The 12359-nt window shown below is 40.4% G+C and overlaps 1 protein-coding gene across 1 annotated transcript in view; it reads right to left on the reverse strand.

The window, feature by feature from the left end:
- The window catches only part of CADPS2 (calcium dependent secretion activator 2), a 474548-nt gene that overhangs the window by 122231 nt on the left and 339958 nt on the right, over positions 1–12359 (reverse strand). The window contains exons 17-18 of the mRNA XM_054988125.1: positions 6565–6668; positions 1767–1923 (exon numbers count right to left, since the gene is read on the reverse strand). Of these exons, the coding sequence (XP_054844100.1) occupies positions 1767–1923; positions 6565–6668 (261 nt within the window). The remainder of the gene's footprint in view (positions 1–1766; positions 1924–6564; positions 6669–12359) is intronic.

Below are 12359 nucleotides of genomic sequence, written 5' to 3' on the forward strand. Positions count from 1 at the left end.
ATTTGCAGGGGACCTACTCCTGACTGTCCTATAAATACTCCCCTCCCAAGTTTTAGAAAAAATGGACCCTGGGGGCCAATTCTGTGGGCCCTTCAACAGATGCCTTCAGCCACTCCATTGTTTCCTATGGGGAAAATGTCAAGGCTGACTCCCACTGCAGAAGCACACGGGGCGAAGCTGCTATGGCCAAGACACATTTTCAAATGCAAGCTCATCCCAGAGAAAGCCCAACAGAACCAAACTGAAGTAAGGGAATGGAATCCCCCCAGAACCAAAGTGAAGCAAAGGGGCCAACATTACAGCAAAGATTCATACCCTTTCCACCCAAACCAAACTGAAGCAAGGGACACTGTTGCAATTTAGCCCAACAGAACCAGTGTCATTCACAGTAGTCAGGCACTGGGTTCAGCCAGTGGAAGTACACCACAAAACAGAACCAAGTGGTACCCAGCCACAAGAACCAGGTATTCCTTTGCTTTAGTTTGCTTCTGTTGGGCTAAACTGCAAAAGTGTCCCTTGTTGCTCTATTCTTTATTTTGATCCAGGAAAGCCAAATTTTGCTGAAGCAGCAAAAATACAGCCTTTTTTCTGGATTGCGGACCCAAACTGCAAACCCGTAATACAAAATAACAAACTAGATCTTCTTCTCTTATGCACACCAGGTTTAAATTGTGGGCTTAGAATCTGGTTTCTAGAGAAGCAAAAGTCACCATTTGTTATTTTGTCCTAGTCTTCCAAAGCACGAAACATTCATTTTTCAAGCCATGCATGTGTGGAGGGGGAAGGATTTGACCACCCTCTTTTTGTCCCATTACTCTCTCTAATCCTCTTTTAAGATTCTAAAAAAGCTCACTCTAGTAGCCATCAAGGCACATTTTACTTGATTCTTTATTAATCAGCATGCATCTGCAGTGAGGAGAAAACCCACCAACTAATGTATGACATGGAAGGTACTATTTCCAAAATACAGGTCAAGAGCTTTCCTCAAAGCACTGAAGTTGGTTCTTATTAGAGCCACTTCACACATGGTGATTTTATTTTACATAGGAAAATGTGTGTATACCTGTAAAGTTATTAATTGTTGAATGGCTCTCCCCCATTATTGTTTTAAAGGCGGGGGAAGCAAGAATGTGAAAAGCTAGCATGGAAGAAGAGGACAGAAAGAGAGGACTGCAAAGGACAGGGGTGGCCATTAGGGACAGCTGGCCTGCGACCCACTTTCAGAGGCTTTGCAACCCACAGTTTGGGAAACATTGTTTATGGCACATTGCAGATTTCAGACTCAGGCTCTCTACAGGGCATAACGCTTGGGAATTACGTCACTCCTTTCATCACTGGCCCGTAACAGTCAGCCTGCACAAACGTTTGTTAGGAATTTGAAGGAATTTATTTTTTACTGTATTTATGTAATAACGAAGAGCTGCATTATAGCTCAATTCTTTGCACATTTACTCTGAGTCCCAATGAGTTCAATAGTGTCTACTCACTTGTAAATGTGTTCAGAATTGCATCCTTCATGAACGTAGCAAAAAGTGGAGTAGAAATACATTAACAGTGAAATCCTAAGCAGAGTTCCTACTGCTTAAGCCCACTGAAAACAATGGGCTTAGATTACAGTAACTCTGCTTAGGATTTCACTCTAAGTTAATTAAATTTAAAACATTTCTTTTGACTTCTAATCCAACACATCCCAGAGGCTAAGCATGGTCAACGTTTGAAAGGTATAACGATTAAAGACCAAACCAGTAAAACTTGGAAAAGCTTACAGTCATTTCTCAGGAAGTTATTTAGCAGCTGAAAGAGAGGAAAACTATCCCAGGAGTCTTGTGGCTGGGCTTCCAGCGCTGAATCCATGTCAACGGTAAAGAGGGACCAGAATTTCTCTGCGTGTTCAGCCAACAAATCTGGCCACCAAGCAAAAGCCTGCATCGTAATTCAGACGCAATTTTTAAAACGTTTAAACACAACTTTAGAAATTAGACTCACATTCTCAATTAATGTAAAATAGAAAGAGGCAAATGCATTTTTCACTTAGCTGTGGCAATCCTGTGTATACTTCGCATTTAAAATAAAAGAAAAATAATTCAGCACTATGAAAATCTGAATTTTGCAACACACAAAGCTGCTTTTTGTTGAGTCATTGGTTCACCAATAGTGAGTCTCCCAGTCCCCACAACACCCTCTGAGGTGGATGGGGCTGAAAGAGCTGTGACTGACCCAAGGTCACCCAGCTGGCTTCAAGTGGAAGAGTGGGGAATCAAACCTGGTCCTCCAGATTGGCATCCTGCTGCTCTTAACCATCACACCAAACTGCCATCACTCAGCTATCAAGAGCAGGGTACACTTAAAAATTATAGAACGTACACTGTTCCCTCAATTTGCCATGCAGGTGGAAGTAAACTCAGCTCACGGCACAAGTGATTGTTGAGGACCGGCCATGCTGGATGAGGTCACCTGATCCCTGAGTGGAGCCCCGTTTGGACATACTTTTAGGAGTCTAGAAGACACTGGTTCTGCCAAGTGTCTTTCAGTATTTACATTATACATGCTTTTCCCATGAGGAAGCATGGAAACATTACATGCAATGGAGTGATTCACATGACAAGTCATTCTACATACTACAGCTACCACATATATACATGGGATGAGTTCTGGCATTTGTGTATGGAGATGCAAACCTGGTGCTAAAACTTATATACAGGGCTTTTTTTCTGGGAAAAGAGGTGGTGGAACTCAATGGGTTGCCCTCGGAGAAAATGGTCACATGGCTGGTGGCCCCGTCCCCTACTGTCCAGACAGAGGGGAGTTTAGATTGCCCTCCACATCGCTGAGCGGTGTGGAGAGCAATCTAAACTTCCCTCTGTCTGGAGATCAGGGGGTGGGGCCACCAGCCATGTGACCATTTTCAAGAGGTTCTAGAACTCTGTTCCACCGTGTTCCTGCTGAAAAGAAGCCCTGCTTATACATATAGCCTCCTTGAAAAGTTCTCAGACATGGACGCAAACCCCAGTCTGTAGATGCTCAATGAACAATTCCATCCTAAAGTTTGGTTATTTGGATTGCTTATCCTCGCAGTTAAATTAATGGTGAATGACATATGTAGCTAATTAACACCCTTTGAAGAAAAATCTAAATGTAATGATGCTCTCTGAAGAAGCAAAGTGTTTAAATGTAAAGACCACTTAAAAATGTAGGTATTACTCTGTGACAGACATTTTTGTTGGGCCTTGAGATCATGGCTGCAGCTAGAAAGGCAATACTGTGACCTCTGGAAAGATGTTTCTGTAAGATTATAATTAGCTATTACAATGGTTTGAGCATTCTCTATTACCTCTCTCTAGGTAATGGGAAAAAAGAGAGAAGTGGTTCCTTCAGAAAATATGAGTGCTACGGCGTCCCCCTGCAGGTCAGTAATGGCTCGGTGATTGCTTGGGGGACTACCATTTCCTTTTTTTACCTATGTAAAAATACTATTTAAATTGAAGTAACTACCTTCAAATTCTATTAATAGTTATCTAACTGATTAACATGAAAGCTGGAGGAAAAGTTTGAATATGGAGTTGGTGTTAAGGGCGTAGCCTTTCAGTGGTTCCTCTCTTTTCTGTCTGCACACAGAATCTTCACTGGAGATGCAGAATTATTTGGGTGGGATTTGTCTTGTGGAGTGCCACAGGGTTCTATTCTATCACCCACGCTCTTTAACATATATATGAGGTTGCTGAATTAGATTGTCTCAAGCTTTGGAGTCGGCTGTCATCAATATACTGATAATGCCCAGCTCTATATTTCATTATCCAAGCCTCCAGCTATATCTGTCTTGGTTCTCAACCAGTGCTTTAAGGCTATGGTCAGGTGGTTAAGGCAGACTGAGCTGCTAAATCCAGCTGAATCTAGACAAGACAGAGGTAAAGGCTCATATTCTACAGGGAGTGAAACTGGCTTTTTCAGAGCAAGTTAAGAGCTTGGGGATGCCACTGGACCCTGCCCTGCTCTTTGAAATGCAGGTGGCATTGTGGCTAGAAGTTGCATCTGGTTCACCAACTCTCTTATTACCTAGACTCAGTTGATCTGGCCACACTGATTGATGCTTTTGTAACCTCTTGGTTGGATTACTGCAATGTAGTCTACGTGGGGCTGCCCTTGAAAACAACCCAGAAACTACAGCTGGTCCAAAACGCAGCAGCCCTACTATTGCCAAGGGATGGGCACTGGTAACATATGTTGCCCATTTTAAATCAACTATATTGGTTGCCGTGCCAGCTCAATTCAAAGTATTGGTTATTATGACCTTTAAAGCCTTTCACGACCTGGACTGTCTCCTTCAGTATGTCCCCATGTGCCAATTATGGTCTCAGGCCTCCATCTGCCAATGATTTCACCACTCAGGTGGCCCATCTGGCATTGACTAGAGCTCACACCTTTTCTATTGTGGCCCCTGTTCTGTGGAATGGGCTCCCTGAAGAAGTGAGGGGATCTCCCAACTTGGAGATCTTTAGGAGGTGCTGAAAGGTGCTGCCAGGGCTTTTGAGAGGGTTTAATTGACAGGCGTTTTTAAAAGGGAGGGGAGGGACTTGAGGACTGTTATTTTGTTTTGATTTAAACTGTAAATGTTTTTGATCTATTACTGTAAGCTGCCTTGAACCACAAGGGAAGAAAAGTTTAAATAAATATATAAGTAAATAAGTAAGTAAATAAAGCAAGACGAGTCTTAAATCTGCTCCCTAACGCTGCTTTGTTTTCATTATTTCCAACCCCTCTTTCAAGCTCATAATTAAAATGCAATACATATATCTGCATATTTGTCTTTTTATTTTTAATTTTATTTATACTCCACTTTTCCTCCCAATTGAAATCCAAAGTGGCTTGCACCATTTTTCTCCTTCCTCTGTTTTATCCTTACAACTACCATCCAATAAGATAGGTTGGATAGAAAGTGAGTGACTGGTCCAAAGAATGTATGTTAGATGCTGAAAAGAATTTAACAGATAAATGCATGAAACCACATATAAATACATATAAATAAAATGTCTGGTATGCAGTGAATAACATACCTCTTTTCCCTGAAGGAATCCATATTTTGGAAGTTTGTGGAACAGGAAAAAATAGTTGAACTGTCAAAACATTGGTTTAGAAGCCAGCGAGTTATGGCTACTATCTTCTTATATAATTGTTCAGAGGATTTTTAATTTGATTAACAGTTTCAGCTTACTTTCAAGCAGTAATATTTGTAGCAGAGTAACCCAGGTGTTTAGAAAACTGTTAGTTGGAATCTGAACAAGGTAAACTACTTTTATTAGTAATAAACTATTATTACCAGTATCACAGCTCTATTTTTTATTATTTGCTGAGAGAAAAAATATTTAACAAAATATATTTGTGGAATTAAAAATGTAAGACTGTAGCTCTTTTGATTACAATTTAATTTCTGGAACTTTCCTGGGGTCCTTTTGCTTTTCTTTTTTTGAAGTTTTACTTTAGCACACATCTTCAAAGACAAAACTTGCATATACATGTTATTAAGTAATTATTTACAGCGTAACACAGTGGCGATACTAGTACAGAATAATACCCGTTGGGAATTCATTTCAAATTATTGAAGCAGCTGTTTCAGCTGTATAATATAAAATATCCATAACAAGTTCACACATGACAGATGTAAGCTAAAATCTAGAACCGACAGTGTGAGATAAAAGCAGATGTTTTGAATGATCATATTTATAGACACTATACCTTAGTTTACCACTTTGTATGATTTCCCAGAAAATTATAAAGCATTTTTAAATTTAAAACTTGAACTTCCTTCCAAGAAGCTTCATGCATTACTGAACAACTAGTTGATCTGTTTATTAAAAAATGATAGTATTATTAATGGATATTATAATAATCTATTTGTTGATTTGGTAAGATAAAGAGAACTTTTAATTCAGGTAAAATGTACTGTAATATATATCCTTGGCATGAGTTATTTAGGAATACTTCCTCCATGAGCCAAGTCAAAATAAATGTATGAAAACAACGTGTCCCTCCTCACTTCAAGAGGGCTCGCTTGGGCCTTCCTAAAGGATTTTGCCCACATTTTGAAAAAGAACAAATTAAACAGGAGTACTTCTTGGGTGCCATCTTTACAGAACAGCATTATTAAACATAATTTCTCCTTTTAATTTATAAAAATCAAATAAAATTGGCAGACACATGACATTCTTGTCTTATTTTGCTTGTATTTTTAATTAGAGATGAGACTAGAAGAATAATTTCTATTAACTTGAGTTCTTCATAAAATTTCAGGACCTCTGCCAGGCATTATCTCTTCCTTTCCTTTCCATTTTATCTGGTGTATATTTCTGAAATGTTCCAACCTGAAGCTTATTCAAGGGGATCCAAGTACAGTTTTATTTCACTTCACTTCTCATAACCTTCAAAACTACTACGACTCTGCAAATGTGAATTTCCTTTAACATATGTCAGAGGCTTTCGCCATAATGCTTCTTGACAGAATTGCTTCACACCGAGGCCGTACGGGGTGGCTATCAAACCTTATTGTACAGCTAATGCCGTTATCCTCACCTCTGAATGGTGCTCTTCATTCTGCTGCAGGACTTCAATGCAGAGCTCTGCTAAATGAATAACCTCTTCCAGCTTTACCGAAGGAGGCGCTTGATTCAGTGTCTCTGTGGTGGAAGAAACACACAAACTAGGATGAAAGCAGCTAGGAAAATACAGAGATGAGAAATGAAACAATGCACTCACTAGATGGTTTCAAAAGGTTGACATCACTTAGCTCTCCAGGTTGGCTTTTAATGCAAATGATTCTACTGCTGTTAGATCAGACCAATGTGTAAAAAAAATATTTTGCCCAACCAAGAAAACAGAGGCCACAGTGAGCCCTTTCCTGATTAAATACATGAGAAATAACAGGTGCATCTATAGAGGCACATCAAGTTCTGCAACAAGCATGTTCTACTCCTCGCCAAGGTCAGCTGTACAAAGGGAGCACAGGGCCAGGGACTTGTTTTCCCTTTACTACACGATACCTAGGATGATATTCATGATGGATTAATTATTGTGCTCAACAGGCAGAGATCGTAGCTCCTCTTGTAGCTAAATTTCAAGCATGTATAATCTGAATACAGTAAGTTTTGATTTATCTAAAAATTGAAAGAGGACTGCTGCTACACAATTTTCTGACTCTTTCAAATGCCTGTACCTTTCACAATGGAACTCCCGAAGGATATTCTGCTAAAGCAGCAATTAACAACTAAAATCAACAATGAATAAGAAGGCATAAAAGAAAAACTGGATTTTTAAAGAAAAAACTTAAATTACATGGTAGGATGCATACATCTTTCAGAATGGAAACCCCCAAAGGGCCAGAGAAGGCATAGAAGTTAACGATGGTCTTACAAGATATCATGCAGTTCAATTTAAATTCCCCTATCTTTACAATATATGCTTTTGAGCTGGCAAAAACATTAATGCAATCAATTGGGGAATTAAATCAGAATGAAATTATTCAAAACCTAGTTTGGCAATCCCCAACATATTATGAATTTTGTATCAGCTACAAACTTGAAAACAAACTTATATGTGAAAGACTATGCTTGTTATCACAATGTCTGCGTATCAATGTGCGCTAATCCAAACATTAATGAATTAGAGATATCCAAACTGAAGACTGGATCAGCTATACTGACTGTGACATTCTGTCCCCTCACCTCTTCCTACCACTTTCCCACCAACAGGACAACCACCTACCCTTAAGAGGCTCTTTTCCTTCATCACCTCTCCCTTTTGGCTCTGCAGTCTGTTGTTCTGTTTAAGCAAAAGCCAGCCCTGTGGATCACCAGGGAGCTGGGTGATCCACAGAGAGCCGAAGGATATCTAGAAGGAGGCTAGCATACTTACTTTAATGATGCTGCTCATTTGGCCAACAGGCCTCAAGCATGCCACACTAAATACAACAACAATTTTAAAATGACCTAACATTTAACACACTTAAAATCCTTTAAATGTAATTATATAGGCAAAAAATTTAGTAACGACCAGTGTAATTCCTAAATCCATCACTTCCAAAAGATTTTTGACCTTGTCTAGTATTGACAACCACTCATTATCATAAAAAATAGGAGTAATTCACAAATCCCAAATACTATGAAAAATACTGCATGCCAATAAACAATGTTCCACAGTTTCTCTGTCTGGGAGCACAGCTGCGAAGTCTATCAGAATATGGGATTTCCTGTGGTTGACATTGCATTATTTGGGAGATAACAGAGTTAAATCTTGCAAGCATAAATGCTCTCCTATATTGTGGAATGGTTACAAAATCTAAATATGGTAAAAGCAACTTTGTACAGGACAATCCCAAATACATAGGAGAGCACACCCTATGGGTTCTCTGCACAGTGCTAAAAAATTCCACCGCATACAAATGTTCATTCAACAGAGTGTGCTGCTAACCTTCCCAATTTCACCAATTAACTAATGTTAAATCCAAATTATTGGACTCTGGTCTCCATTAATTTCCTCCACGGGGTAACATATAAATCAGATATAATAAACAGAGACATCCATTAGCTTCTGTAGCAAATGAAGTTTTCAACCAGAGCCCAAAGGCAAGCCTGCTCTTCAAGAGATCACAGGCCCAATTCTGCCCTTCGAGTGGTTAGCCAGACAACTTGGCACCCCTGTGATCTTCCACAAAAATAATAGCAAAAGGGAATCTAATGTCTCTCAGCAGGCCATAGAGGAGCTCCATAGAGAAGCCAACCACCCACTTTTGCATTAAAAATGGGAATAGGAACAGGGACAAACTGATCACCTTCAATACAGAAAAACTGAATTACAGCCTTTGTTGCAACAAAGACCTCGTTATGAACACTCTTAAGGTGATCCCTCAAAGCCAAATTAGCTTGAAAAGGAACTCCTAAATAACAAAACTGAGTTACTTGCTCTATACATTTCCCATTCACTTGCTAATTATATTTCTGTAGGTGATTAGATTTAGAAAACACCATAACCTTAGATTTCCCTTGATTTATTGTCATCCCTTCTGTATTGCAATATTTTGAAAAGACCTTCAACAAATCCTGAAGGCCCACAGGAGACCTAAATAGCAAAAGTGTGTCATCCACATATAGTAACACAGATACCGGGGTATCAGCTGACACTGGAAGGTGAAATTTTGGGTTTCTCAAAAAAGGGGTCATATCATTTATACACAAATTAAATAATAACGGGGCTAACAAGAATCCATGCTGAATGTCCTTCTGTAAAGAGAAAGAATTCGATAAGTAGCCTTCCAAACTACAATGATCTCAAGCTGAAGGAGAATTGTAAACTTCTTAATTGACCACAGCAGTCTTTGATCAATCAAAGATTTCCTTGGCTTATCCCATAAACAATCCCTTGGATAGTATGGAGTGAGACTCCATTGGCAATAGCGCATTTTCAGACTTCTGTAGCCTCTGCACACAAAGCCAGGGAGGTGGTCCCCCCAGCTTGTTTTTGTAGTACATGGCTGTTGTGTTGTTGTTATGAATCTGGACGTTCTTGCAACGCAGCACTGCAGTAAAAGAGACAAGAGCAAAGCGGATGACTCTGAGTTCTAATACGTTAATATGTAATGTTTAGTCTTCACGGGACCAGAAATCCTGTATAGACATAGATCCACAATGTGCTCCCCAACCTTGTGAGGAGGCATCAGTAGTTAGCAACATTTGATAGGGGGATATGCCAAATGGCATACCCTGCACTAGATTGGAATCAAGGGACCACTATCTCAACGGTCTGAGTACCTGTCTGGGTATAGAGAACTTGTGACTGGGGGAATATAAGGTGGATTGATACCTCCTTACAAACCAATTTTACAAGGTACGCATATTCAGTCGTGCATAGGGTACCACAGCTGTGGATGCTGCCATGTGACCCAACAACCTTTGAATCCTCCATGCTGGTTGGAAACGATTCTTAGAAAACAGACACCAAAGCCTTGATAGTCTGAACAAGAGATGGGCATAAACTGAAATACAAACCAAAGCTCGTGACGAACCGGGCCAGTTCGTGGTTTGCAAACCAGCAGGTCATCAGATCCCATTTCTGATGAACTGCCATGAACTTCAGGCTGGTTTGTTTGATTTGTTTTTTGGTTTGTCACTACAGACAGCCAGGTGCTGATCAATCAGTTTCCTAGGCAACAGGGGATGGACTTCCTGCAGACCTTCTCCTAATCCGGAAGTGGCCTTCTGCTGGTCCAGAAGTGACCTGCTGACCTGGAAGTGATGATTTGCTGACCCAGATGTGACGTTTTCACAAAACAAACAAACTGGTTTGTGAACCGGGGCAGGTTTGTGAAAGTTTGCAGTTCATGAAATGTGACAAACCATGAACTGCATGGTTTGTTTTTCCCCCCAGTTTGTGCCCATCTCTAGTATGAATCTTTTCAGGCGGCAAGTAAGCCCTGGTGTCCCCTGAATCTAGGACTGCTCCAATGTAATTTACCCTTTGACTTGGTTCCAATTTTTATTTGTCAAAGCTAATAATCAATCCCAATTGTGAGCCGGTATCTACTACCAGGGAAATATCTCTTTGTAGGTCCTCCCTTGATGATGCTGAAATAAGCCAATCATCAGGGTATGGAAAAACAGAGCAACCCTGTTCTCTGAGATAGGCAGCAACAAGTGCCACACTATGTAAATACTCGAGGTGCAGTAGATAGCCCAAAAGGCAATACTGTGTATTGGTAGAGTCTATCCAAGTATTTGAGAAATACTTCCTGTACTCCTTTCTGATAGCCACATGGAAGTAGTCATCCTTGAGATCAAGGACTGCAAACCACTCACTAATGTTCAGTAGGGTGATCGACCCTGCCCTTGAATGGCAGTCAGGGGTTGAAAACAGTCTATCACTCTGAGCCAAAGTTTGAGACGGCTGCTAAGATGGGAGCAGTCTTTTAGTAGCAAAAACCTTCTGCCATAGCATGGACTTGAGATGGACTGATCTTTTGTTGCGTGCCTTAGGTGTAAATTGGCAGCATACAGAACACACTCCCACATGTGTGCCCTACATTGAGGCAGAGAAGGCAGAGGTCATGCAGATTAGAACACGTCATTTTAATGCCACATTGGATACATCTTTTAAAGAGAGCCTTAGCCTCCGCCATAGTGGCCTAGGAGGAACTCAAAGGGGCGGGAACAAAAACGCCAAGTTTAGTCTGCTATCCGTAAGAGAAGTCAAGCTGGTCTGATAATAATTAATGCCAAAAACTCACAAATACCAAGTCTAGAAGCCGAAACAAAAGTCAAGAAACGATCCAAAGTCCATGAAGCTGAAAATCAATCCGGTAGAGCAAGAAATGAACAGAGCACAAAAGCTAAGATTCTCTCCTCGCGGCAGCTCAGAGGGAACTGGAGAGGAGTTGTTCCTCCTTTATCATGTGCCCATTTTGGTGGGAAAATGGGTTGCTACAGGAGTCCGGAGAAGTGGCCCCTAAAGGAGCTTTTTAAAACTATAAAGATTCTTCTGAGCAGCTGGCCTGTGGGACTGCACAGAAGAACGACCTTATAGACTGGTATGCCTGAAGAATTCAGGAAAGTATCCACTCTCTTGGCTTTTCACAAACTATGCAAAATTGATTTAGTCAGGAGGGGGTCTTTTTTACGCAGGTAATAGGGCTGTGGTGTAAGAAAATCATTGACAGGCTGTGGCAAAGGGACAGGAACGGTAGACTATACTACTGAGTCCTGCCTGTTGATGTGGATATGCTTCTACTGGGTAGTGTCCCTGTAGTTTAATATGTCATAATCAAATCACTTACTGTTCTTAAGTACTGTTTCACCTCTATACTCCTGTATTCCTGTATTTGAATGTATGCTTTTCAAATTTCTGCAACACATATACTATTGTATTGTTTATTGAATGTCCCAGCTGGTGATCATTTTGACCTATATTGTGTAATCTGCCTTGAGTCTCAGTAAGAAAGGTCGACTATAAATAAATAAATACATATATACATACATACATAAAGTCTCCCTACTCTGCTTTGCAGTACACAGATTGTCCTGTCCCTAGTCCTCCACAAAGCTTTTCTAATGGGCAAAATGCCCATTTGTTTCTCATATAGCAACTGTACTGTTTGCCAACAGTCTATCACTCAACCACCTCCTCATTAGTAAGAATGCTCGATGTGGACATTTCTTGACTTCACAGCAGTTCAGCCAGTATGTGCATGTTTTGTAGGCGATACCCCAGTTTTGGACCACTGCCATATACAAATAACTACTTTTCACAGCCTCCAGTGCTTACTAAATACTGAAACATTATTGGTATTAGACGATTTCAGTTTGCGGAGTTCCCCAGAAGAA

This window comes from Eublepharis macularius, chromosome 9 (genome assembly GCF_028583425.1).
Source record: "Eublepharis macularius isolate TG4126 chromosome 9, MPM_Emac_v1.0, whole genome shotgun sequence".
Taxonomy (NCBI): domain Eukaryota; kingdom Metazoa; phylum Chordata; class Lepidosauria; order Squamata; family Eublepharidae; genus Eublepharis; species Eublepharis macularius.